We start from the raw sequence: 26,971 nt of genomic DNA, 5'->3' as shown, positions 1-26,971 counted from the left end.
GTGTTATTGTCTGTGAGAGAGAGTGTGTGTGTGTTTGAATGTGTGTATGTGTGAATCTGTGTGTGTGTGTGCGTGTTTGAGTATGAATGCCTGTGTGTGAGTGTGTGTGTATGTGTGTTGTTGTCTGTGAGTGTGTGTATGTATGTCTGTGTTATTGTCTTTGAGAGAGTGTATATGTATGTCTGTTATTGTCTGTGAGAGAGAGTATGTGTGTGTTTGACTGTGTGTATGTGTGGATCTGTGTGTGTGTGCATGTTTGAGTATGAATGCCTGTGTGTGAGAGCCTGTGTGTGTGATTGTCTGTGAGAGAGAGTGTGTGTGTGTGTTTGAGTGTTTGTATTTCTGTGTTATTATCTGTGAGAGGGTGATTGTGTATATCTGTGTTATCGTCTGTGAGAGAGAGTGTGTGTGTGTTTGAGTGTGTGTATGTGTCGATCTGTGTGTGTGTGTGTGTGTGTGTGTGTGTGTGTGTGTGTGCATGTTTGAGTATGAATGCCTGTGTGTGAGAGTCTGTGTGTGTGATTGTCTGTGAGAGAGAGTGTGTGTGTGTGTTTGAGTGTTTGTATTTCTGTGTTATTATTTGTGAGAAGGTGATTGTGTATAACTTTGTTATCGTCAGTGAGAGAGAGTGTGTGTGTGTTTGTGTGTGTGTATGTGTCGATCTGTGTGTGTGTGTGTGTGTGTGTGTGTGTGCGTGTTTGAGTATGAATGCCTGTGTGTGAGAGTGTGTGTGTATGTGTGTTATTGTCTGTGATAGAGTGTATGTGTATGTCTGTTATTGTTTGTGAGAGACAGTGTGTGTGTGTATGTCTGTGTTATTGTCTGTGTGAGAGAGTATGTGTGTGTTTGAGTGTGTCTATGTGTGGATCTGTGTGTGTCTGCATGTTTGTGTATGAATGCCTGTGTGGGAGAGTGTGTGTATGTGTGTTATTGTCTGTGAGAGAGAGTGTGTGTGTGTTTGAGTGTGTGTATGTGTGGATCTGTGTGTGTGTGTGCGTGTTTGAGTACGAATGCCTGTGTGTGAGAGTGTGTGCATGTGCATGTGTGTTATTGTCTGTGAGAGAGAGTGTGTGTGTGTTTGAATGTGTGTATGTGTGAATCTGTGTGTGTGTGTGCGTGTTTGAATATGAATGCCTGTGTGTGTGAGTGTGTGTGTATGTGTGTTGTTGTCTGTGAGTGTGTGTATGTATGTCTGTGTTATTGTCTTTGAGAGAGTGTATATGTATGTCTGTTATTGTCTGTGAGAGAGAGTATGTGCGTGTTTGAGTGTGTATATGTGTGGATCTGTGTGTGTGTGCATGTTTGAGTATGAATGCCTGTGTGTGAGAGTCTGTGTGTGTGATTGTCTGTGAGAGAGAGTGTGTGTGTGTGTTTGAGTGTTTGTATTTCTGTGTTATTATCTGTGAGAGGGTGATTGTGTATATCTGTGTTATCGTCTGTGAGAGAGAGTGTGTGTGTGTTTGAGTGTGTGTATGTGTCGATCTGTGTGTGTGTGTGTGTGTGTGTGTGTGTGTGTGTGTGTGTGTGTGCATGTTTGAGTATGAATGCCTGTGTGTGAGAGTCTGTGTGTGTGATTGTCTGTGAGAGAGAGTGTGTGTGTGTGTTTGAGTGTTTGTATTTCTGTGTTATTATTTGTGAGAAGGTGATTGTGTATAACTTTGTTATCGTCAGTGAGAGAGAGTGTGTGTGTGTTTGTGTGTGTGTATGTGTCGATCTGTGTGTGTGTGTGTGCGTGTTTGAGTATGAATGCCTGTGTGTGAGAGTGTTTGTGTATTTGTGTTATTGTCTGTGAGAGAGTGTGTGTATGTATGTATGTGTTATTGTCTGTGAGAGAGTGTATGTGTATGTCTGTTATTGTCTGTGAGAGACAGTGTGTGTGTTTGAGTGTGTGTATGTGTGGATCTGTGTGTGTGTGTGCGTTTTTGAGTACGAATGCCTGTGCGTGAGAGTGTGTGTGTGTGTGATTGTCTGTGAAAGAGAGTGTGTGTGTGTTTGAGTGTGTGTATGTGTGAATCTGTATGTGTGTGCGTGTTTGAGTATGAACGCCTGTGTGTGAGATTGTGAAAGAGAGTGTGTGTGTGTTTGAGTGTATGTATGTGTGGATCTGTGTGTGTGTGTGCGTGTTTGAGTATGAATGCCTGTGTGTGAGAGCGTGTGTGTGTGATTGTCTGTGAGACAGTGTGTGTGTTTTTGAGTGTGTGTATATGTGGATCTGTGTGTGTGCGTGTTTGAGTATGAATGTCTGTGTGTAAGAGTGTGTGTGTGATTCTCTGTGAGAGAGAGTGTGTGTGTTTGAGTGTGTGTATGTGTGGATCTGTGTGAGTGTGTGTGTGTGTGTGTCTGCGTGTTTGTGTATGAATGCCTGTGTGAGAAAGTGTGTGCGTGTGTGTGTGTATGTGTGTTATTGTCTGTGAGAGAGAGTGTGTGTGTGTATATCGGTGTTATTGTTGTGAGATGGTGTGTGTGTGTGTCTGTTTGAGTGGATGTATGTGTGGATCTGTGTGTGTGTGTGTGTGTCTGTGTGTGCGTGTTTGAGTATGAATGCCTGTGTGTGAGAGTGTGTGTGTATGTGTGTTATTGTCTGTGGGAGAGAGAGTGTGTGTGTGTGTATGTCTGTGTTGTTGTCTGTGAGAGAGAGAGTTTATGTATGTCTGTGTTATTGTCTGTGAGAGAGAATGTGTGTGCATGTCTGTGTTATTGTCTGTGAGAGAGAGTGTGTGTGTGTTTGAGTGTGTGTATGTGTGGATCTGTGTGTGTCTGCATGTTTGTGTATGAATGCCTGTGTGTGAGAGTGCGTGTGTATGTGTGTTATTGTCTGTGAGAGATTGTGTATGTATGTCTGTGTTATTGTCTGTGAGAGAGTGTGTGTGTATGTGTGTTATTGTCTGTGAGAGAGAGAGTCTGTGTGTATGTGTGAATCTATGTGTGTATGTGTGGATCTGTGTGTGTGTGTGCATGTTTGAGTATGAATTCCTGTGCGTGAGAGTGTGTGTGTGTGATTGTCTGTGAAAGAGAGTGTGTGTGTGTTTGAGTGTGTGTATGTGTGAATCTGTATGTGTGTGCGTGTTTGAGTATGAATGCCTCTGTGTGAGATTGTGAGTGTGATTGTGAAAGAGAGTGTGTGTGTGTTTGAGTGTATGTACGTGTGGATCTGTGTGTGTGTGCGTGTTTGAGTATGACTGCCTGTGTGTGAGAGTGCGTGTGTGATTGTCTGTGAAAGAGAGTGTGTGTGTGTTTGAGTGTGTGTATGTGTGAATCTGTGTGTGTGTGTGTGTTTGGGTATGAATGCCTGTGTGTGACTGTGTGTCTATGTCTGTTATTGTCTGTGAGTGAGAGTGTTTGTATGTCTGTTATTGTCTGTGAGAGAGAGTGTGTGTATGTGTGGATCTGTGCGTGTGTGTGCATGTTTGAGTATGAATTCCTGTGCGTGAGAGTGTGTGTGTGTGATTGTCTGTGAAAGAGAGTGTGTGTGTGTGTTTGAGTGTGTGTATGTGTGAATCTGTATGTGTGTGCGTGTTTGAGTATGAACGCCTCTGTGTGAGATTGTGTGTGTGATTGTGAAAGAGTGTGTGTGTGTTTGAGTGTGTGTATGTGTGAATCTGTATTTGTGTGCGTGTGATTGTCTGTGAGAGAGAGTGTGTGTGTTTGAGTGTGTGTATGTCTGGATCTGTGTGTGTGTGTGTGTGTGTGTGTGTGTCTGCGTGTTTGTGTATGAATGCATGTGTGAGAAAGTGTGTGTGTGTGTGTGTGTGTGTGTGTATGTGTGTGTTATTGTCTGTGAGAGAAAGTGTGTGTGTATATCGGTGTTATTGTCTGTGAGATGGTGTGTGTGTGTCTGTTTGAGTGGATGTATGTGTGGATCTGTGTGTGTGTGTGTCTGTGTGTGCGTGTTTGAGTATGAATGCCTGTGTGTGAGAGTGTGTGTGTATGTGTGTTATGGTCTGTGAGAGAGAGTGTGTATATGTCTGTGTTGTTGTCTGTGTGAGAGAGAGTGTATGTATGTCTGTGTTATTGTCTGTGAGAGAGAATGTGTGTGCATGTCTGTGTTATTGTCTGTGTGAGAGAGTATGTGTGTGTTTGAGTGTGTGTATGTGTGGATCTGTGTGTGTCTGCATGTTTGTGTATGAATGCCTGTGTGTGTGTGTGTGTGTATGTGTGTTATTGTCTGTGAGAGATTGTGTATGTATGTCTGTGTTATTGTCTGTGAGAGAGTGTGTGTGTATGTGTGTTATTGTCTGTGAGAGAGAGTATGTTTGTGTTTGAGCGTGTGTATGTGTGAATCTGTGTGTGTGTGCATGTTTGAGTATGAATGCCTGTGTGTGAGAGTGCTTGTGTATGTGTGTTATTGTCTGTGAGAGAGAGTGTGTATGTATGTCTGTGTTGTTGTCTGTGAGAGATTGTGTTTGTATGTGTGTTATTGTCTGTGAGAGAGAGTGTGTGTGTGTTTGAGTGTGTGTATATGTGAATCTGTGTGTGTGTGCATGTTTGAGTATGAATGCCTCTGTGTGAGAGTGTGTGTATGTGTATGTGTGTTATTGTCTGTGAGAGAGAGTGTGTGTGTGTTTGAGTGTGTGTATGTGTGGATCTGTGTGTGTGTGTGCGTGTTTGAGTACGAATGCCTGTGTGTGAGAGTGTGTGCATGTGCATGTGTGTTATTGTCTGTGAGAGAGAGTGTGTGTGTGTTTGAGCGTGTGTATGTGTGAATCTGTGTGTGTGTGCGTGTTTGAGTATGAATGCCTGTGTGTGAGAGTGTGTGCATGTGTGTTATTGTCTGTGAGGGAGAGTGTGTGTGTGTTTGAATGTGTGTATGTGTGAATCTGTGTGTGTGTGCGTGTTTGAGTATGAATGCCTGTGTGTGTGAGTGTGTGTGTATGTGTGTTGTTGTCTGTGAGTGTGTGTATGTATGTCTGTGTTATTGTCTTTGAGAGAGTGTATATGTATGTCTGTTATTGTCTGTGAGAGAGAGTATGTGCGTGTTTGAGTGTGTGTATGTGTGGATCTGTGTGTGTGTGCATGTTTGAGTATGAATGCCTGTGTGTGAGAGTCTGTGTGTGTGATTGTCTGTGAGAGAGAGTGTGTGTGTGTGTTTGAGTGTTTGTATTTCTGTGTTATTATCTGTGAGAGGGTGATTGTGTATATCTGTGTTATCGTCTGTGAGAGAGAGTGTGTGTGTGTTTGAGTGTGTGTATGTGTCGATCTGTGTGTGTGTGTGTGTGTGTGTGTGTGCGTGTTTGAGTATGAATGCCTGTGTGTGAGAGTGTGTGTGTATGTGTGTTATTGTCTGTGAGAGTGTGTGTATGTATGTCTGTGTTATTGTCTGTGATAGAGTGTATGTGTATGTCTGTTATTGTCTGTGAGAGACAGTGTGTGTGTGTATGTCTGTGTTATTGTCTGTGTGAGAGAGTATGTGTGTGTTTGAGTGTGTCTATGTGTGGATCTGTGTGTGTCTGCATGTTTGTGTATGAATGCCTGTGTGTGAGATTGTGTATGTATGTCTGTGTTATTGTCTGTGAGAGAGTGTGTGTGTATGTGTGTTATTGTCTGTGAGAGAGAGAGTCTGTGTGTATGTGTGAATCTGTGTGTGTATGTGTGGATCTGTGTGTGTGTGTGTGCATGTTTGAGTACGAATTCCTGTGCGTGAGAGTGTGTGTGTGTGATTGTCTGTGAAAGAGAGTGTGTGTGTGTTTGAGTGTGTGTATGTGTGAATCTGTATGTGTGTGCGTGTTTGAGTACGAATGCCTGTGTGTGAGAGTGTGTGCATGTGCATGTGTGTTATTGTCTGTGAGAGAGAGTGTGTGTGTGTTTGAATGTGTGTATGTGTGAATCTGTGTGTGTGTGCGTGTTTGAGTACTTGTGTATGTGTGTTATTGTCTGTGAGAGTGTGTGTGTGAGTGTGTGTGTATGTGTGTTGTTGTCTGTGAGTGTGTATGTATGTCTGTGTTATTGTCTTTGAGAGAGTGTATGTGTATGTCTGTTATTGTCCGTGAGAGAGAGTATGTGCGTGTTTGAGTGTGTGTATGTGTGGATCTGTGTGTGTGTGCATGTTTGAGTATGAATGCCTGTGTGTGAGAGTCTGTGTGTGTGATTGTCTGTGAGAGAGAGTGTGTGTGTGTGTTTGAGTGTTTGTATTTCTGTGTTATTATTTGTGAGAGGGTGATTGTGTATAACTTTGTTATCGTCAGTGAGAGAGTGTGTGTGTGTTTGTGTGTGTGTATGTGTCGATCTGTGTGTGTGTGTGTGTGCGTGTTTGAGTATGAATGCCTGTGTGTGAGAGTGTGTGTGTATGTGTGTTATTGTCAGTGAGAGAGTGTGTGTATGTATGTCTGTGTTATTGTCTGTGATAGAGTGTATGTGTATGTCTGTTATTGTCTGTGAGAGACAGTGTGTGTGTTTGAGTGTGTGTATGTGTGGATCTGTGTGTGTGTGTGCGTTTTTGAGTACGAATGCCTGTGCGTGAGAGTGTGTGTGTGTGATTGTCTGTGAAAGAGAGTGTGTGTGTGTTTGAGTGTGTGTATGTGTGAATCTGTATGTGTGTGCGTGTTTGAGTATGAACGCCTGTGTGTGAGATTGTGTGTGTGATTGTGAAAGAGAGTGTGTGTGTGTTTGAGTGTGTGTATGTGTGAATCTGTATGTGTGTGCGTGTTTGAGTATGAACGCCTCTGTGTGAGATTGTGTGTGTGATTGTGAAAGAGAGTGTGTGTGTGTTTGAGTGTATGTATGTGTGGATCTGTGTGTGTGTGTGCGTGTTTGAGTATGAATGCCTGTGTGTGAGAGCATGTGTGTGTGATTGTCTGTGAGAGACAGTGTGTGTGTTTTTGAGTGTGTGTATATGTGGATCTGTGTGTGTGCGTGTTTGAGTATGAATGCCTGTGTGTAAGAGTGTGTGTGTGATTCTCTGTGAGAGAGAGTGTGTGTGTTTGAGTGTGTGTATGTGTGGATCTGTGTGTGTGTGTGTGTGTGTGTGTCTGCGTGTTTGTGTATGAATGCCTGTGTGAGAAAGTGTGTGCATGTGTGTGTGTATGTGTGTTATTGTCTGTGAGAGAGATTGTGTGTGTGTATGTCTGTGTTGTTGTCTGTGAGAGATTGTGTTTGTATGTGTGTTATTGTCTGTGAGAGAGAGTGTGTGTGTGTTTGAGTGTGTGTATGTGTGGATCTGTGTGTGTGTGTGCGTGTTTGAGTACAAATGCCTGTGTGTGAGAGTGTGTGCATGTGCATGTGTGTTATTGTCTGTGAGAGAGAGTGTGTGTGTGTTTGAATGTTTGTATGTGTGAATCTGTGTGTGTGTGCATGTTTGAGTATGAATGCCTGTGCGTGAGAGTGTGTGTGTGTGATTGTCTGTGAAAGAGAGTGTGTGTGTGTTTGAGTGTGTGTATGTGTGAATCTGTATGTGTGTGCGTGTTTGAGTATGAATGCCTCTGTGTGAGATTGTGAGTGTTATTGTGAAAGAGAGTGTGTGTGTGTTTGAGTGTATGTACGTGTGGATCTGTGTGTGTGTGCGTGTTTGAGTATGTCTGCCTGTGTGTGAGAGTGCGTGTGTGATTGTCTGTGAAAGAGAGTGTGTGTGTGTTTGAGTGTGTGTATGTGTGAATCTGTGTGTGTGTGCGTGTTTGAGTATGAATGCCTGTGTGTGAGAGTGTGTGTATGTGTATGTGTGTTATGGTCTGTGAGAGAGAGTGTGTGTGTGTTATAGTGTGTGTATGTGTGAATCTGTGTGTGTGTGCGTGTTTGGGTATGAATGCCTGTGTGTGACTGTGTGTGTATGTCTGTTATTGTCTGTGAGTGAGAGTGTTTGTATGTCTGTTATTGTCTGTGAGAGAGAGTGTGTGTATGTGTGGATCTGTGCGTGTGTGTGCATGTTTGAGTATGAATTCCTGTGCGTGAGAGTGTGTGTGTGTGATTGTCTGTGAAAGAGAGTGTGTGTGTGTTTGAGTGTGTGTATGTGTGAATCTGTATTTGTGTGCGTGTGATTGTCTGTGAGAGAGAGTGTGTGTGTTTGAGTGTGTGTATGTCTGGATCTGTGTGTGTGTGTGTGTGTGTGTGTGTGTGTGTGTGTGTGTCTGCGTGTTGTGTATGAATACCTGTGTGAGAAAGTGTGTGTGTGTGTGTATGTGTGTTATTGTCTGTGAGATGGTGTGTGTGTGTCTGTTTGAGTGGATGTATGTGTGGATCTGTGTGTGTGTGTGTCTGTGTGTGCGTGTTTGAGTATGAATGCCTGTGTGTGAGAGTGTGTGTGTATGTGTGTTATTGTCTGTGAGAGAGAGAGTGTGTGTGTATATGTCTGTGTTGTTGTCTGTGAGAGAGAGAGTGTATGTATGTCTGTGTTATTGTCTGTGAGAGAGAATGTGTGTGCATGTCTGTGTTATTGTCTGTGTGAGAGAGTATGTGTGTGTTTGAGTGTGTGTATGTGTGGATCTGTGTGTGTCTGCATGTTTGTGTATGAATGCCTGTGTGTGAGAGTGTGTGTGTATGTGTGTTATTGTCTGTGAGAGATTGTGTATGTATGTCTGTGTTATTGTCTGTGAGAGAGTGTGTGTGTATGTGTGTTATTGTCTGTGAGAGAGAGTGTGTGTGTATATGTCTGTGTTGTTGTCTGTGAGAGAGAGAGTGTATGTATGTCTGTGTTATTGTCTGTGAGAGAGAATGTGTGTGCATGTCTGTGTTATTGTCTGTGAAAGAGAGTGTGTGTGTGTTTGAGTGTGTGTATGTGTGAATCTGTATGTGTGTGCGTGTTTGAGTACGAATGCCTGTGTGTGAGAGTGTGTGCATGTGCATGTGTGTTATTGTCTGTGAGAGAGAGTGTGTGTGTGTTTGAATGTGTGTATGTGTGAATCTGTGTGTGTGTGCGTGTTTGAGTACTTGTGTATGTGTGTTATTGTCTGTGAGAGTGTGTGTGTGAGTGTGTGTGTATGTGTGTTGTTGTCTGTGAGTGTGTGTATGTATGTCTGTGTTATTGTCTTTGAGAGAGTGTATGTGTATGTCTGTTATTGTCCGTGAGAGAGAGTATGTGCGTGTTTGAGTGTGTGTATGTGTGGATCTGTGTGTGTGTGCATGTTTGAGTATGAATGCCTGTGTGTGAGAGTCTGTGTGTGTGATTGTCTGTGAGAGAGAGTGTGTGTGTGTGTTTGAGTGTTTGTATTTCTGTGTTATTATTTGTGAGAGGGTGATTGTGTATAACTTTGTTATCGTCAGTGAGAGAGTGTGTGTGTGTTTGTGTGTGTGTATGTGTCGATCTGTGTGTGTGTGTGTGTGCGTGTTTGAGTATGAATGCCTGTGTGTGGGAGTGTGTGTGTATGTGTGTTATTGTCAGTGAGAGAGTGTGTGTATGTATGTCTGTGTTATTGTCTGTGATAGAGTGTATGTGTATGTCTGTTATTGTCTGTGAGAGACAGTGTGTGTGTTTGAGTGTGTGTATGTGTGGATCTGTGTGTGTGTGTGCGTTTTTGAGTACGAATGCCTGTGCGTGAGAGTGTGTGTGTGTGATTGTCTGTGAAAGAGAGTGTGTGTGTGTTTGAGTGTGTGTATGTGTGAATCTGTATGTGTGTGCGTGTTTGAGTATGAACGCCTGTGTGTGAGATTGTGTGTGTGATTGTGAAAGAGAGTGTGTGTGTGTTTGAGTGTGTGTATGTGTGAATCTGTATGTGTGTGCGTGTTTGAGTATGAACGCCTCTGTGTGAGATTGTGTGTGTGATTGTGAAAGAGAGTGTGTGTGTGTTTGAGTGTATGTATGTGTGGATCTGTGTGTGTGTGTGCGTGTTTGAGTATGAATGCCTGTGTGTGAGAGCATGTGTGTGTGATTGTCTGTGAGAGACAGTGTGTGTGTTTTTGAGTGTGTGTATATGTGGATCTGTGTGTGTGCGTGTTTGAGTATGAATGCCTGTGTGTAAGAGTGTGTGTGTGATTCTCTGTGAGAGAGAGTGTGTGTGTTTGAGTGTGTGTATGTGTGGATCTGTGTGTGTGTGTGTGTGTGTGTGTCTGCGTGTTTGTGTATGAATGCCTGTGTGAGAAAGTGTGTGCATGTGTGTGTGTATGTGTGTTATTGTCTGTGAGAGAGATTGTGTGTGTGTATGTCTGTGTTGTTGTCTGTGAGAGATTGTGTTTGTATGTGTGTTATTGTCTGTGAGAGAGAGTGTGTGTGTGTTTGAGTGTGTGTATGTGTGGATCTGTGTGTGTGTGTGCGTGTTTGAGTACAAATGCCTGTGTGTGAGAGTGTGTGCATGTGCATGTGTGTTATTGTCTGTGAGAGAGAGTGTGTGTGTGTTTGAATGTTTGTATGTGTGAATCTGTGTGTGTGTGCATGTTTGAGTATGAATGCCTGTGCGTGAGAGTGTGTGTGTGTGATTGTCTGTGAAAGAGAGTGTGTGTGTGTTTGAGTGTGTGTATGTGTGAATCTGTATGTGTGTGCGTGTTTGAGTATGAATGCCTCTGTGTGAGATTGTGAGTGTTATTGTGAAAGAGAGTGTGTGTGTGTTTGAGTGTATGTACGTGTGGATCTGTGTGTGTGTGCGTGTTTGAGTATGTCTGCCTGTGTGTGAGAGTGCGTGTGTGATTGTCTGTGAAAGAGAGTGTGTGTGTGTTTGAGTGTGTGTATGTGTGAATCTGTGTGTGTGTGCGTGTTTGAGTATGAATGCCTGTGTGTGAGAGTGTGTGTATGTGTATGTGTGTTATGGTCTGTGAGAGAGAGTGTGTGTGTGTTATAGTGTGTGTATGTGTGAATCTGTGTGTGTGTGCGTGTTTGGGTATGAATGCCTGTGTGTGACTGTGTGTGTATGTCTGTTATTGTCTGTGAGTGAGAGTGTTTGTATGTCTGTTATTGTCTGTGAGAGAGAGTGTGTGTATGTGTGGATCTGTGCGTGTGTGTGCATGTTTGAGTATGAATTCCTGTGCGTGAGAGTGTGTGTGTGTGATTGTCTGTGAAAGAGAGTGTGTGTGTGTTTGAGTGTGTGTATGTGTGAATCTGTATTTGTGTGCGTGTGATTGTCTGTGAGAGAGAGTGTGTGTGTTTGAGTGTGTGTATGTCTGGATCTGTGTGTGTGTGTGTGTGTGTGTGTGTGTGTGTGTGTGTGTGTGTGTGTGTGTCTGCGTGTTGTGTATGAATACCTGTGTGAGAAAGTGTGTGTGTGTGTGTATGTGTGTTATTGTCTGTGAGATGGTGTGTGTGTGTCTGTTTGAGTGGATGTATGTGTGGATCTGTGTGTGTGTGTGTCTGTGTGTGCGTGTTTGAGTATGAATGCCTGTGTGTGAGAGTGTGTGTGTATGTGTGTTATTGTCTGTGAGAGAGAGAGTGTGTGTGTATATGTCTGTGTTGTTGTCTGTGAGAGAGAGAGTGTATGTATGTCTGTGTTATTGTCTGTGAGAGAGAATGTGTGTGCATGTCTGTGTTATTGTCTGTGTGAGAGAGTATGTGTGTGTTTGAGTGTGTGTATGTGTGGATCTGTGTGTGTCTGCATGTTTGTGTATGAATGCCTGTGTGTGAGAGTGTGTGTGTATGTGTGTTATTGTCTGTGAGAGATTGTGTATGTATGTCTGTGTTATTGTCTGTGAGAGAGTGTGTGTGTATGTGTGTTATTGTCTGTGAGAGAGAGAGTCTGTGTGTATGTGTGAATCTGTGTGTGTATGTGTGAATCTGTGTGTGTGTGCATGTTTGAGTATGAATGCCTGTGTGTGAGAGTGCTTGTGTATGTGTGTTATTGTCTGTGAGAGAGAGTGTGTATGTATGTCTGTGTTGTTGTCTGTGAGAGATTGTGTTTGTATGTGTGTGATTGTCTGTGAAAGAGAGTGTGTGTGTGTTTGAGTGTGTGTATGTGTGAATCTGTATGTGTGTGCGTGTTTGAGTATGAATGCCTCTGTGTGAGATTGTGAGTGTTATTGTGAAAGAGAGTGTGTGTGTGTTTGAGTGTATGTACGTGTGGATCTGTGTGTGTGTGCGTGTTTGAGTATGTCTGCCTGTGTGTGAGAGTGCGTGTGTGATTGTCTGTGAAAGAGAGTGTGTGTGTGTTTGAGTGTGTGTATGTGTGAATCTGTGTGTGTGTGCATGTTTGAGTATGAGTGCCTCTGTGTGAGAGTGTGTTTATGTGTATGTGTGTTATTGTCTGTGAGAGAGAGTGTGTGTGTGTTTGAGTGTGCGTATGTGTGGATCTGTGTGTGTGTGTGCGTGTTTGAGTACGAATGCCTGTGTGTGAGAGTGTGTGCATGTGCATGTGTGTTATTGTCTGTGAGAGAGAGTGTGTGTGTGTTTGAATGTGTGTATGTGTGAATCTGTGTGTGTGTGCATGTTTGAGTATGAATGCCTGTTTGTGAGAGTGTGTGCATGTGTGTTATTGTCTGTGAGGGAGAGTGTGTGTGTGTTTGAATGTGTGTATGTGTGAATCTGTATGTGTGTGCGTGTTTGAGTATGAATGCCTGTGTGTGTGAGTGTGTGTGTATGTGTGTTGTTGTCTGTGAGTGTGTGTATGTATGTCTGTGTTATTGTCTTTGAGAGAGTGTATATGTATGTCTGTTATTGTCTGTGAGAGAGAGTATGTGCGTGTTTGAGTGTGTGTATGTGTGGATCTGTGTGTGTGTGCATGTTTGAGTATGAATGCCTGTGTGTGAGAGTCTGTGTGTGTGATTGTCTGTGAGAGAGAGTGTGTGTGTGTGTTTGAGTGTTTGTATTTCTGTGTTATTATCTGTGAGAGGGTGATTGTGTATATCTGTGTTATCGTCTGTGAGAGAGAGTGTGTGTGTGTTTGAGTGTGTGTATTTGTCGATCTGTGTGTGTGTGTGTGTGTGTGCGTGTTTGAGTATGAATGCCTGTGTGTGAGAGTGTGTGTGTATGTGTGTTATTGTCTGTGATAGAGTGTATGTGTATGTCTGTTATTGTTTGTGAGAGACAGTGTGTGTGTGTATGTCTGTGTCATTGTCTGTGTGAGAGAGTATGTGTGTGTTTGAGTGTGTCTATGTGTGGATCTGTGTGTGTCTGCATGTTTGTGTATGAATGCCTGTGTGTGAGAGTGTGTGTGTATGTGTGTTATTGTCTGTGAGAGATTGTGTATGTATGTCTGTGTTATTGTCTGTGAGAGAGTGTGTGTGTATGTGTGTTATTGTCTGTGAGAGAGAGAGTCTGTGTGTATGTGTGAATCTATGTGTGGATCTGTGTGTGTGTGTGTGCATGTTTGAGTATGAATTCCTGTGCGTGAGAGTGTGTGTGTGTGATTGTCTGTGAAAGAGAGTGTGTGTGTGTTTGAGTGTGTGTATGTGTGAATCTGTATGTGTGTGCGTGTTTGAGTACGAATGCCTGTGTGTGAGAGTGTGTGCATGTGTGTTATTGTCTGTGAGGGAGAGTGTGTGTGTGTTTGAATGTGTGTATGTGTGAATCTGTGTGTGTGTGCGTGTTTGAGTACTTGTGTATGTGTGTTATTGTCTGTGAGAGTGCGTGTGTGAGTGTGTGTGTATGTGTGTTGTTGTCTGTGAGTGTGTGTATGTATGTCTGTGTTATTGTCTTTGAGAGAGTGTATATGTATGTCTGTTATTGTCTGTGAGAGAGAGTATGTGCGTGTTTGAGTGTGTGTATGTGTGGATCTGTGTGTGTGTGCATGTTTGAGTATGAATGCCTGTGTGTGAGAGTCTGTGTGTGTGATTGTCTGTGAGAGAGAGTGTGTGTGTGTGTTTGAGTGTTTGTATTTCTGTGTTATTATTTGTGAGAAGGTGATTGTGTATAACTTTGTTATCGTCAGTGAGAGAGAGTGTGTGTGTGTTTGTGTGTGTGTATGTGTCGATCTGTGTGTGTGTGTGTGTGTGTGCGTGTTTGAGTATGAATGCCTGTGTGTGAGACTGTGTGTGTATTTGTGTTATTGTCTGTGAGAGAGTGTGTGTATATATGTCTGTGTTATTGTCTGTGAGAGAGTGTATGTGTATGTCTGTTATTGTCTGTGAGAGACAGTGTGTGTGTTTGAGTGTGTGTATGTGTGGATCTGTGTGTGTGTGTGCGTTTTTGAGTACGAATGCCTGTGCGTGAGAGTGTGTGTGTGTGATTGTCTGTGAAAGAGAGTGTGTGTGTGTTTGAGTGTGTGTATGTGTGAATCTGTATGTGTGTGCGTGTTTGAGTATGAACGCCTGTGTGTGAGATTGTGTGTGTGATTGTGAAAGAGAGTGTGTGTGTGTTTGAGTGTGTGTATGTGTGAATCTGTATGTGTGTGCGTGTTTGAGTATGAACGCCTCTGTGTGAGATTGTGTGTGTGATTGTGAAAGAGAGTGTGTGTGTGTTTGAGTGTATGTATGTGTGGATCTGTGTGTGTGTGCGTGTTTGAGTATGAATGCCTGTGTGTGAGAGAGTGTGTGTGTGATTGTCTGTGAGAGACAGTGTGTGTGTTTTTGAGTGTGTGTATATGTGGATCTGTATGTGTGCGTGTTTGAGTATGAATGCCTGTGTGTAAGAGTGTGTGTGTGATTCTCTGTGAGAGAGAGTGTGTGTGTTTGAGTGTGTGTATGTGTGGATCTGTGTGTGTGTGTGTGTGTGTGTGTGTCTGCGTGTTTGTGTATGAATGCCTGTGTGAGAAAGGGTGTGCGTGTGTGCGTGTATGTGTGTTATTGTCTGTGAGAGAGAGTGTGTGTGTGTATATCGGTGTTATTGTTGTGAGATGGTGTGTGTGTGTGTCTGTTTGAGTGGATGTATGTGTGGATCTGTGTGTGTGTGTGTGTGTGTGTGTGTCTGTGTGTGCGTGTTTGAGTATGAATGCCTGTGTGTGAGAGTGTGTGTGTGTGTGTGTTGTTGTCTGTGGGAGAGAGAGTGTGTGTGTGTGTATGTCTGTGTTGTTGTCTGTGAGAGAGAGAGTTTATTTATGTCTGTGTTATTGTCTGTGAGAGAGAGTGTGTGTGTGTTTGAGTGTGTGTATGTGTGGATCTGTGTGTGTCTGCATGTTTGTGTATGAATGCCTGTGGTGAGAGTGCGTGTGTATGTGTGTTATTGTCTGTGAGAGATTGTGTATGTATGTCTGTGTTATTGTCTGTGAGAGAGTGTGTGTGTATGTGTGTTATTGTCTGTGAGAGAGAGAGTCTGTGTGTATGTGTGAATCTGTGTGTGTATGTGTGGATCTGTGTGTGTGTGTGCATGTTTGAGTATGAATTCCTGTGCGTGAGAGTGTGTGTGTGTGATTGTCTGTGAAAGAGAGTGTGTGTGTTTTTGAGTGTGTATGTGTGAATCTGTATGTGTGTGCGTGTTTGAGTATGAATGCCTCTGTGTGAGATTGTGAGTGTGATTGTGAAAGAGAGTGTGTGTGTGTTTGAGTGTATGTACGTGTGGATCTGTGTGTGTGTGTGTGCGTGTTTGAGTATGACTGCCTGTGTGTGAGAGTGCGTGTGTGATTGTCTGTGAAAGAGAGTGTGTGTGTGTTTGAGTGTGTGTATGTGTGAATCTGTGTGTGTGTGCGTGTTTGAGTATGAATGCCTGTGTGTGAGAGTGTGTGTATGTGTATGTGTGTTATGGTCTGTGAGAGAGAGTGTGTGTGTGTTATAGTGTGTGTATGTGTGAATCTGTATTTGTGTGCGTGTGATTGTCTGTGAGAGAGAGTGTGTGTGTTTGAGTGTGTGTATGTCTGGATCTGTGTGTGTGTGTGTGTGTCTGCATGTTTGTGTATGAATGCCTGTGTGAGAAAGTGTGTGTGTGTGTGTGTGTGTGTATGTGTGTTATTGTCTGTGAGAGAGAGTGTGTGTGTATATCGGTGTTATTGTCTGTGAGATGGTGTGTGTGTGTCTGTTTGAGTGGATGTATGTGTGGATCTGTGTGTGTGTGTGTCTGTGTGTGCGTGTTTGAGTATGAATGCCTGTGTGTGAGAGTGTGTGTGTATGTGTGTTATTGTCTGTGAGAGAGAGAGTGTGTGTGTATATGTCTGTGTTGTCTGTGAGAGAGAGAGTGTATGTATGTCTGTGTTATTGTCTGTGAGAGAGAATGTGTGTGCATGTCTGTGTTATTGTCTGTGTGAGAGAGTATGTGTGTGTTTGAGTGTGTGTATGTGTGGATCTGTGTGTGTCTGCATGTTTGTGTATGAATGCCTGTGTGTGAGTGTGTGTGTATGTGTGTTATTGTCTGTGAGAGATTGTGTATGTATGTCTGTGTTATTGTCTGTGAGAGAGTGTGTGTGTATGTGTGTTATTGTCTGTGAGAGAGAGAGTCTGTGTGTATGTGTGAATCTGTGTGTGTATGTGTGAATCTGTGTGTGTGTGCGTGTTTGAGTGTGAATGCCTGTCTGTGAGAGTGTGTGTATGTGTGTTAATGACTGTGAGAGAGAGTATGTTTGTGTTTGAGCGTGTGTATGTGTGAATCTGTGTGTGTGTGCATGTTTGAGTATGAATGCCTGTGTGTGAGAGTGCTTGTGTATGTGTGTTATTGTCTGTGAGAGAGAGTGTGTATGTATGTCTGTGTTGTTGTCTGTGAGAGATTGTGTTTGTATGTGTGTTATTGTCTGTGAGAGAGAGTGTGTGTGTGTTTGAGTGTGTGTATGTGTGGATCTGTGTGTGTGTGTGCGTGTTTGAGTACGAATGCCTGTGTGTGAGAGTGTGTGTATGTGTATGTCTGTTATTGTCTGTGAGAGAGAGTGTGTGTGTGTTTGAGAGCGTGTATGTGTGGATCTGTGTGTGTGTGTGCGTGTTTGAGTACGAATGCCTGTGTGTGAGAGTGTGTGCATGTGCATGTGTGTTATTGTCTGTGAGAGAGAGTGTGTGTGTGTTTGAATGTGTGTATGTGTGAATCTGTGTGTGTGTGCATGTTTGAGTATGAATGCCTGTGTGTGAGAGTGTGTGCATGTGTGTTATTGTCTGTGAGGGAGAGTGTGTGTGTGTTTGAATGTGTGTATGTGTGAATCTGTGTGTGTGTGCGTGTTTGAGTATGAATGCCTGTGTGTGTGAGTGTGTGTGTATGTGTGTTGTTGTCTGTGAGTGTGTGTATGTATGTCTGTGTTATTGTCTTTGAGAGAGTGTATATGTATGTCTGTTATTGTCTGTGAGAGAGAGTATGTGCGTGTTTGAGTGTGTGTATGTGTGGATCTGTGTGTGTGTGCATGTTTGAGTATGAATGCCTGTGTGTGAGAGTCTGTGTGTGTGATTGTCTGTGAGAGAGAGTGTGTGTGTGCGTTTGAGTGTTTGTATTTCTGTGTTATTATCTGTGAGAGGGTGATTGTGTATATCTGTGTTATCGTCTGTGAGAGAGAGTGTGTGTGTGTTTGAGTGTGTGTATGTGTCGATCTGTGTGTGTGTGTGTGTGTGTGTGCGTGTTTGAGTATGAATGCCTGTGTGTGAGAGTGTGTGTGTATGTGTGTTATTGTCTGTGAGAGAGTGTGTGTATGTATGTCTGTGTTATTGTCTGTGATAGAGTGTATGTGTATGTCTGTGTTATTGTCTGTGAGAGAGTGTGTGTGTATGTGTGTTATTGTCTGTGAGAGAGAGAGTCTGTGTGTATGTGTGAATCTGTGTGTGTATGTGTGGATCTGTGTGTGTGTGTGTGCATGTTTGAGTATGAATTCCTGTGCGTGAGAGTGTGTGTGTGTGATTGTCTGTGAAAGGGAGTGTGTGTGTGTTTGAGTGTGTGTATTTGTGAATCTGTGTGTGTGTGCGTGTTTGAGTACTTGTGTATGTGTGTTATTGTCTGTGAGAGTGTGTGTGTGAGTGTGTGTGTATGTGTGTTGTTGTCTGTGAGTGTGTGTATGTATGTCTGTGTTATTGTCTTTGAGAGAGTGTATGTGTATGTCTGTTATTGTCTGTGAGAGAGAGTATGTGCGTGTTTGAGTGTGTGTATGTGTGGATCTGTGTGTGTGTGCATGTTTGAGTATGAATGCCTGTGTGTGAGAGTCTGTGTGTGTGATTGTCTGTGAGAGAGAGTGTGTGTGTGTGTTTGAGTGTTTGTATTTCTGTGTTATTATTTGTGAGAGGGTGATTGTGTATAACTTTGTTATCGTCAGTGAGAGAGTGTGTGTGTGTTTGTGTGTGTGTATGTGTCGATCTGTGTGTGTGTGTGTGTGGGCGTGTTTGAGTATGAATGCCTGTGTGTGAGAGTGTGTGTGTATGTGTGTTATTGTCTGTGAGAGAGTGTGTGTATGTATGTCTGTGTTATTGTCTGTGAGAGAGTGTATGTGTATGTCTGTTATTGTCTGTGAGAGACAGTGTGTGTGTTTGAGTGTGTGTATGTGTGGATCTGTGTGTGTGTGTGTGTTTTTGAGTACGAATGCCTGTGCATGAGAGTGTGTGTGTGTGATTGTCTGTGAAAGAGAGTGTGTGTGTGTTTGAGTGTGTGTATGTGTGAATCTGTATGTGTGTGCGTGTTTGAGTATGAACGCCTGTGTGTGAGATTGTGTGTGTGATTGTGAAAGAGAGTGTGTGTGTGTTTGAGTGTGTGTATGTGTGAATCTGTATGTGTGTGCGTGTTTGAGTATGAACGCCTCTGTGTGAGATTGTGTGTGTGATTGTGAAAGAGAGTGTGTGTGTGTTTGAGTGTATGTATGTGTGGATCTGTGTGTGTGTGCGTGTTTGAGTATGAATGCCTGTGTGTGAGAGCTTGTGTGTGTTATTGTCTGTGAGAGACAGTGTGTGTGTTTTTGAGTGTGTGTATATGTGGATCTGTGTGTGTGCGTGTTTGAGTATGAATGCCTGTGTGTAAGAGTGTGTGTGTGATTCTCTGTGAGAGAGAGTGTGTGTGTTTGAGTGTGTGTATGTGTGGATCTGTGTGTGTGTGTGTGTCTGCGTGTTTGTGTATGAATGCCTGTGTGAGAAAGTGTGTGCATGTGTGTGTGTATGTGTGTTATTGTCTGTGAGAGAGAGTGTGTGTGTGTATGTCTGTGTTGTTGTCTGCGAGAGATTGTGTTTGTATGTGTGTTATTGTCTGTGAGAGAGAGTGTGTGTGTGTTTGAGTGTGTGTATGTGTGGATCTGTGTGTGTGTGTGCGTGTTTGAGTACAAATGCCTGTGTGTGAGAGTGTGTGCATGTGCATGTGTGTTATTGTCTGTGAGAGAGAGTGTGTGTGTGTTTGAATGTTTGTATGTGTGAATCTGTGTGTGTGTGCATGTTTGAGTATGAATGCCTGTGTGTGAGAGTGTGTGCATGTGTGTTATTGTCTGTGAGGGAGAGTGTGTGTGTGTTTGAATGTGTGTATGTGTGAATCTGTGTGTGTGTGCGTGTTTGAGTATGAATGCCTGTGTGTGTGAGTGTGTGTGTATGTGTGTTGTTGTCTGTGAGTGTGTGTATGTATGTCTGTGTTATTGTCTTTGAGAGAGTGTATGTGTATGTCTGTTATTGTCTGTGAGAGAGAGTATGTGCGTGTTTGAGTGTGTGTATGTGTGGATCTGTGTGTGTGTGCATGTTTGAGTATGAATGCCTGTGTGTGAGAGTGTGTGTGTATGTGTGTTGTTGTCTGTGAGTGTGTGTATGTATGTCTGTGTTATTGTCTTTGAGAGAGTATATGTGTATGTCTGTTATTGTCTGTGAGAGAGAGTATGTGCGTGTTTGAGTGTGTGTATGTGTGGATCTGTGTGTGTGTGCATGTTTGAGTATGAATGCCTGTGTGTGAGAGTCTGTGTGTGTTATTGTCTGTGAGAGAGAGTGTGTGTGTGTGTGTTTGAGTGTTTGTATTTCTGTGTTATTTTCTGTGAGAGGGTGATTGTGTATATCTGTGTTATCGTCTGTGAGAGAGAGTGTGTGTGTGTTTTTGTGTGTGCATGTGTCGATCTGTGTGTGTGTGTGTGTGTGCGTGTTTGATTATGAATGCCTGTGTGTGAGAGTGCGTGTGTATGTGTGTTATTGTCTGTGAGAGAGTGTGTGTATGTATGTCTGTGTTATTGTCTGTGAGAGAGTGTATGTGTATGTCTGTTATTGCCTGTGAGAGACAGTGTGTGTGTTTGAGTGTGTGTATGTGTGAATCTGTGTGTGTGTGTGCGTGTTTGAGTATGAATGCCTGTGGTTGAGAGTGTGTGTATGTGTATGTGTGTTATTGTCTGTGAGAGAGAGTGTGTGTATTTGTGGATCTGTGTGTGTGTGTGCATGTTTGAGTATGAATTCCTGTGCGTGAGAGTGTGTGTGTGTGATTGTCTGTGAAAGAGAGTGTGTGTGTGTTTGAGTGTGTGTATGTGTGAATCTGTGTGTGTGCGTGTTTGAGTATGAATGCCTGTGTGTGAGAGTGCGTGTGTGTGATTGTCTGTCAAAGTGAGTGTGTGTGTTTGAGTGTGTGTATGTGTGAATCTGTGTGTATGTGCGTGTTTGGGTATGAATGCCTGTGTGTGAGAGTGTGTGTATGTGTATGTGTGTTATTGTCTGTGAGAGAGAGTGTGTGTGAGTTTGAGTGTGTGTATGTGTGAATCTGTGTGTGTGTGTGTGTTTGGGTATGAATGCCTGTGTGTGAGTGTGTGTGTGTATGTGTGTTATTGTCTGTGAGAGAGAGTGTGTGTATGTCTGTTATTGTCTGTGAGAAAGAGTGTGTGTGTGTTTGAGTGTGTGTGTGTGTGTGCGTGTTTGAGTATGAATGCCTGTGTGTGAGAGTGTGGGTGTGTGATTGTCTGTGAGAGACAGTGTGTGTGCTTTTGAGTGTGTGTATGTGTGGATCTGTGTGTGTGCGTGTTTGAGTATGAATGCCTGTGTGTGAGAGTGTGTTTGTGTGATTGTCTGTGAGAGAGTGTGTGTGTTTGAGTGTGTGTATGTGTGAATCTGTATGTGTGTGCATGTTTGAGTATGAACGCCTCTGTGTGAGATTGTGTGTGTGATTGTGAAAGAGAGTGTGTGTGTGTTTGAGTGTGTGTATGTGTGAATCTGTATTTGTGTGCGTGTGATTGTCTGTGAGAGAGAGTGTGTGTGTATGTCTGGATCTGTGTGTGTGTGTGTGTGTGTGTGTGTGTGTGTGTGTGTGTCTGCGTGTTTGTGTATGAATGCCTGTGTGAGAAAGTGTGTGTGTGTGTGTGTATGTGTGTTATTGTCTGTGAGAGAGAGTGTGTGTGTATATCGGTGTTATTGTCTGTGAGATGGTGTGTGTGTGTGTCTGTTTGAGTGGATGTATGTGTGGATCTGTGTGTGTGTGTGTCTGTGTGTGCGTGTTTGAGTATGAATGCCTGTGTGTGAGAGTGTGTGTGTATGTGTGTTATTGTCTGTGAGAGAGAGTGTGTGTGTGTATATGTCTGTGTTGTTGTCTGTGAGAGAGAGAGTGTATGTATGTCTGTGTTATTGTCTGTGAGAGAGAATGTGTGTGCATGTCTGTGTTATTGTCTGTGTGAGAGAGTATGTGTGTGTTTGAGTGTGTGTATGTGTGGATCTGTGTGTGTGTGTGCGTGTTTGAGTATGAACACATGTGTGTGAGTGCGTGTGTGTTATTGTCTGTGAGAGACAGTGTGTGTGTTTGAGTGTGTGTATGTGTGAATCTGTGTGTGTGTGCATGTTTGAGTATGAATGCCTGTGTGTGAGAGTGTGTGTGTGATTGTGAAAGAGAGTGTGTGTGTGTTTGAGTGTGTGTACGTGTGGATCTGTGTGTGTGTGCGTGTTTGAGTATGAATGCCTGTGTGTGAGAGTGCATGTGTGTGATTGTCTGTGAAAGAGAGTGTGTGTGTGTTTGAGTGTGTGTATGTGTGAATCTGTGTGTGTGTGGGTGTGTGCGTGTTTGTGTATGAACGCATGTGTGTGAGAGTGTGTGTGTGTGTCTCTCTGATCAGCTCCTGTATATATACATGGGTGCCTTTAATGCAGTTTCTAGTGAATTTGTGGCTGTGTAACACATGTACGCCAGCTAATTCCACCACTCCCACCCATCTATCTCTCTCTGTCACTGCATTTCTCTGAATCTGTGTCAGACTCTCTTGTTCTTTTACTTTCCCTCTCTCTCTCTCTCTCTGTCTCTCTCTTTGTGATTCCCTGATTTTCTGTCTCACGATTTCTACTTCTCTCCATCACAAATGTTCCCTCAGGCCCTCTTCACCATCATCTCCCACATTCTCGTCATTTCTGGGTTAGACCCCTCCAGCGCCCTGTCAGCATCCCTCTCTCACACTGTCCTCACACTATTCCCTTTTGGTCAATCTCCTCCCACAGTTGCTGTACATGTCAAGCTGATTCAGGGTGATGTCTCTGAGGCAGACAGCGTGCGAGATGCAGCGAGAGGCGTGGACCTCATCATCCACACAGCCGCACTCATCGATGTCTGGGGCAAATATTCGCCATCCAGGATCTGGGCCATCAACTATCAAGGTAAGAAGAAGCAGAAAGATGCCACTACACTGTCCCCATCAAACACTCCCAGCACAGGTACAGCACGAGGTTAGATACAAAGTAAAGCACCCTCTACACCGTCCCCATCAAACACTCCCAGCACAGGTACAGCACGGGGTTAGATACAGAGTAAAGCTCCCTCTACACCGTCCCCATCAAACACTCCCAGGACAGGTACAGCACAGGGTTAGATACAGAGTAAATCTCCCTCTAAACTGTCCCCATCAAACACTCCCAGGACAGGTACAACACGGGGGTTAGTTACAGAGTAAATCTCCCTCTACATCGTCCCCATCAAACACTCCCAAGACAGGTACAGAATGGGGTTAGATACAGAGTAAAACTCCCTCTACACTGTCCGCATCAAACACTCCCAGGACAGGAACAGCACGGGGTTAGATAGAGAGTAAAGTTACCTCTACACCGTCCCCATCAAACACACCCAGGACAGGTACAGCACGGGGTAAGATACAGAGTAAAGCTCAATCTACAACGTCCCCATCATACACTCCTAGGACAGGTACAGCACAGGGATAGATACAGAGTAAAGCTCCCTCCACACCGTCCCAATCAAACACTCCCAGGACAGGTACAGCACAGGGTTAGATAGAAAGTAAAACTCCCTCCACACCGTCCCCATCAAACACTATTAGGACAGGTACAGCACAGGGTTAGATAAAGAGTAAAGCATCCTCTACACTGTCCCCATCAAACACACCGAGGACAGGTACAGCACGGGGTTAGATACAGAGTAAATCTCCCTCTACACTGTCCCCACCAACCACTCCCAGGACAGGTACAGCACGGGGTTAGATACAGAGTAAAGCTCCCTGTACACCGTCACCGTCAAACACTCCCAGGACAGGAACAGCACGGGGTTAGATACAGAGTAAAGCTCCCTCTACACTGTCCCCATCAAACACTCCCAGGACAGGTACAGCACGGGGTTAGATACAGAGTAAATCTCCCTCTACACTGTCCCCACCAACCACTCCCAGGACAGGTACAGCACGGGGTTAGATACAGAGTAGAGCACCCTCTACAATGTCCCCATCATACACTCCCAGGACAGGTACAGCCCAGGGTTAGATAAAGAATAAAGAATCCTCTACACTGTCCCCTTCCAACACTGCGCGGACAAGTACAGCACGGGGTTAGATACAGAGTAAATCTCCCTCTACACTGTCCCCATCAAACACTCACAGGACAGATACAGCACGGGGTTAGATACAGAGTAAAGCACCCTCTACACCGTCCCCATCAATCACGTCCAGGACAGGTACAGCACGGGATAGGTACAGAGTAAATCTCCCTGTACACTGTCCCCACCAAACACTCCGAGGACAGGTACAGCACGGGGTTAGATACAGAGTAAGGTTCCCTCTACACTGTCCCCATCAAACACTCCCAGGACAGGTACAGCACGGGGTTAGATACAGAGTAAAGCTCCCTCTACACTGTCCCCATCTAACGTTCCCAGGACATGTACAGCACGGGGTTAGATACAGAGTAAATCTCCCTCTACACCGTCCCCATCAAACACTCCCAGGACAGGTACAGCACGGGGTTAGATACAGAGTAAAGCTCCCTCCACACCGTCCCCATAAACACTCCCAGAGCTGGTACAGCACGGGGTTAGATACAGAGTAAATCTCCCTCTACACCATCCCCATCAAACACTCCCAGGACAGGTACAGCACGGGGTTAGAAACAGAGTAAATCTCCCTCTGCACTGTCCCCATCAAACACTCCCAGGACAGGTACAGCACGGGGTTAGATACAGAGTAAAACTCCCTCTACACTGTCCCAATCAAACTCCCAGGACAGGTACAGCACAGGGTTAGATACAGAGTAAGTCTCCCTCTACACTGTCCCCATCAAACACTCCCAGGACAGGTACAGCATGGGGTTAGACACAGAGTAAATCTCCCTCTACACTGTCCCCATCAAACACACCCAGGACAGGTACAGCACGGGGTTAGATACAGAGTAAATCTCCCTCTACACTGTCCCCATCAAACACTCCCAGGACAGGTACAGCACGGGGTTAGATACAGAGTAAATCTCCCTCTACACTGTCCCCATCAAACACTCCCAGGACAGGTACAGCACGGGGTTAGATACAGAGTAAAGCTCCCTCTCCATTTTCCTGTCAGGCAATAGGCCACGGATTGAGATAACCCTTATGCGGTGTCGCTTTGCTGATTGATATCTGCCGTTTTCCCTTTCCTACAGGGACCTTAAATGTGATTAACGCCTGTAAGGAGTTGGGGATTCAGTTCCTGCTGTACACGAGCAGCATTGAAGTGGTGGGACCGAACTCGAAGGGGGACCCTTTCATTAGGTGAGGATTGTACGGGGCGCTGGCGGGTCTGTTGACCTCGGGGCTGGATGTTGGCCATGGGAGGGGGTCCCCTCTCTCCTCGAAGCAGGTGGAGCGTGGAGAGGACACGTTGGGCACCAAGTGGCTTGTGCCTTCTAAACAAGGCCAGGTGAATCCAGCCACCCTCATGAACCGAACCGGCGGCTTCATTGGCCCACGACTCCTGGTGTCCAGTGAGTCCGAGGCTGGACCGTCCCCGCTGGCTGAGCTCCCGGGGCCCTCGGATGCTGCCCGGCGCTGTCTCCATGGGGAGTGCCCAGGAAACGGGGTCCTCCAATGGGCCATTGCGCTTCTCGCTGGCACCGCCCGAGAGAGAGTTCGGACAGTCTTGCTTCATCCGCGTGGGGAGTTACGCAGGAAAACGTTAGACAGAATAACAACACAGAGGGAGACCAGGGAAAGAGGGAAACCTTCGCCCTAATGATCATACCGACTGTGCACTGAGCAGCCCAACTCAACGAGAAAACCTAACCATAACCCTAAACCCTAACCCTAACCCTAACCCTAACCTTCGCCCTAATGATCATACCGACTGTGCACTGAGCAGCCCAACTCAACGAGAAACCCTAACCCTAACCCTAACCCTAACCCTAACCTTCGCCCTAATGATCATACCGACTGTGCACTGAGCAGCCGAACTCAACCACTAACCCTAACCCTAACCCTAACCCAACTTTAACCCTAACCCTAGCCCTAACCCTAACCCTAACCCAACTCTAACCCTAACCCTAAACCCAACGCTAACCCTAACCCTAACCCTAACCCTAATGCCCTAACCCAACTCTAACCCTAACCCGAACCCTAACCCGAACCCTAACCCGAACCCTAACCCGAACCCTAACCCGAACCCTAACCCGAACCCTAACCCGAACCCTAACCCGAACCCTAACCCGAACCCTAACCCGAACCCTAACCCGAACCCTAACCCGAACCCTAACCCGAACCCGAACCCGAACCCTAACCCGAACCCTAACCCTAACCCGAACCCTAACCCGAACCCTAACCCTAACCCGAACCCTAACCCTAACCCGAACCCTAACCCTAACCCTAACCCTAACCCAACTCTAAACCTAGCCCTAACCCTAACCCGAACACAACCCTAACCCTAACCCTAACCCTAGCCCTGACCCGAACCCTAACCCGAACCCGAACCCTGACCCGAACCCTGACCCGAACCCTGACCCGAACCCTGACCCGAACCCTGACCCGAACCCGGACCCGGACCCGGACCCGGACCCGGACCCGGACCCGAACCCGGACCCGAACCCGGACCCGAACCCCGACCCGAACCCCGACCCCAGCCCCGACCCCAGCCCCGACCCCAGCCCCGACCCCAGCCCCGACCCCAGCCCCAACCCGAGCCCCAACCCGATCCCCAACCCGATCCCCAACCCTAGCCCCAACCCTAGCCCCAACCCTAGCCCCAACCCTAGCCCCAACCCCAACCCCAGCCCCAGCCCTAACCCTAACCCAACTCTAACCCTAACCCTAGCCCAACTCTAACCCTAACCCAACTCTAACCCTAACCATAACCCAACTCTAAACATAAACCTAACCCTAACCCAACCCTAACCCTAACCCTAACTCCAACTCCAACCCTAACCCCAACTCCAACCCTAACCACAAGCCTAACCCCAACACCCACCCCCATCCCAACCCCAACCTCAACCCTAACCCTAACCCCCAACCCCAACCCTAACCACAACCCTAACCCCCAACCCCAACCCTAATCCTAACCCTAACCTTAACCCTAACACTAACCCTAACCCAACTCAACCAGTAACCCTAACCCCAACCCCAAACCCAACCCTAACCCTAACCCTAACCCAAATCAGCCAGTAACCCTAACCCTAACCCCAACCCCCACCCCCACCCCAACCCCAACCCCAACCTCAACCCTAAACCTAACCCTAACCTTAACCCTAACCCCAACCCTAACCCTAACACTAACCCAACTCAAACAGTAACCCTAACCCTAACCTTAACCCCAACCCCAACCCCAACCCTAACCCTAACCCTAACACAACTCAACCAGTAACCCTAACACTAACCCTAACCACAACCCTAAACCTAACCCTAACCCCAACCCCTACCCTAACCTTAACCCTAACTCAACTCAACCAGTAACCCTAACCCCAACCACAACCCCAACCCTAATCTTAACCCTAACCTTAAACCTAACCCCAACCACAACCCTAACCCTAACCCTAACCCAACTCAACAAGTAACCCTAACCCCAAACCCAACCCCAACCCCAACCCCAACCCTAACCCTAGCCCTAACCCTAACCCAACTCAACCAGTAACCCTAACTCCAACCCACACTCCCACCCCAACCCCAACCTCAACCCCAACCCTAACCCTAACCCCCAACCCCAACCCTAAT

General features: G+C 45.2%; 1 protein-coding gene across 1 annotated transcript in view; it reads left to right on the top strand.

Annotated features, from left to right (window-relative positions):
* LOC121274805 (3 beta-hydroxysteroid dehydrogenase type 7-like) overlaps positions 1-24,673 on the top strand; it is a 73,447-nt gene extending 48,774 nt beyond the window's left edge. The window contains exons 2-3 of the mRNA XM_041182168.1: positions 22,027-22,182; positions 24,439-24,673. Of these exons, the coding sequence (XP_041038102.1) occupies positions 22,027-22,182; positions 24,439-24,551 (269 nt within the window). The 3' untranslated portion in view covers positions 24,552-24,673. The remainder of the gene's footprint in view (positions 1-22,026; positions 22,183-24,438) is intronic.
* The last annotated feature ends 2,298 nt before the right edge of the window (positions 24,674-26,971 follow it).

The sequence above is a fragment of the Carcharodon carcharias genome, assembly GCF_017639515.1.
Source record: "Carcharodon carcharias isolate sCarCar2 chromosome 38 unlocalized genomic scaffold, sCarCar2.pri SUPER_38_unloc_21, whole genome shotgun sequence".
Lineage (NCBI taxonomy): Eukaryota > Metazoa > Chordata > Chondrichthyes > Lamniformes > Lamnidae > Carcharodon > Carcharodon carcharias.
This window is presented reverse-complemented; position numbering and strand designations above follow the sequence as displayed.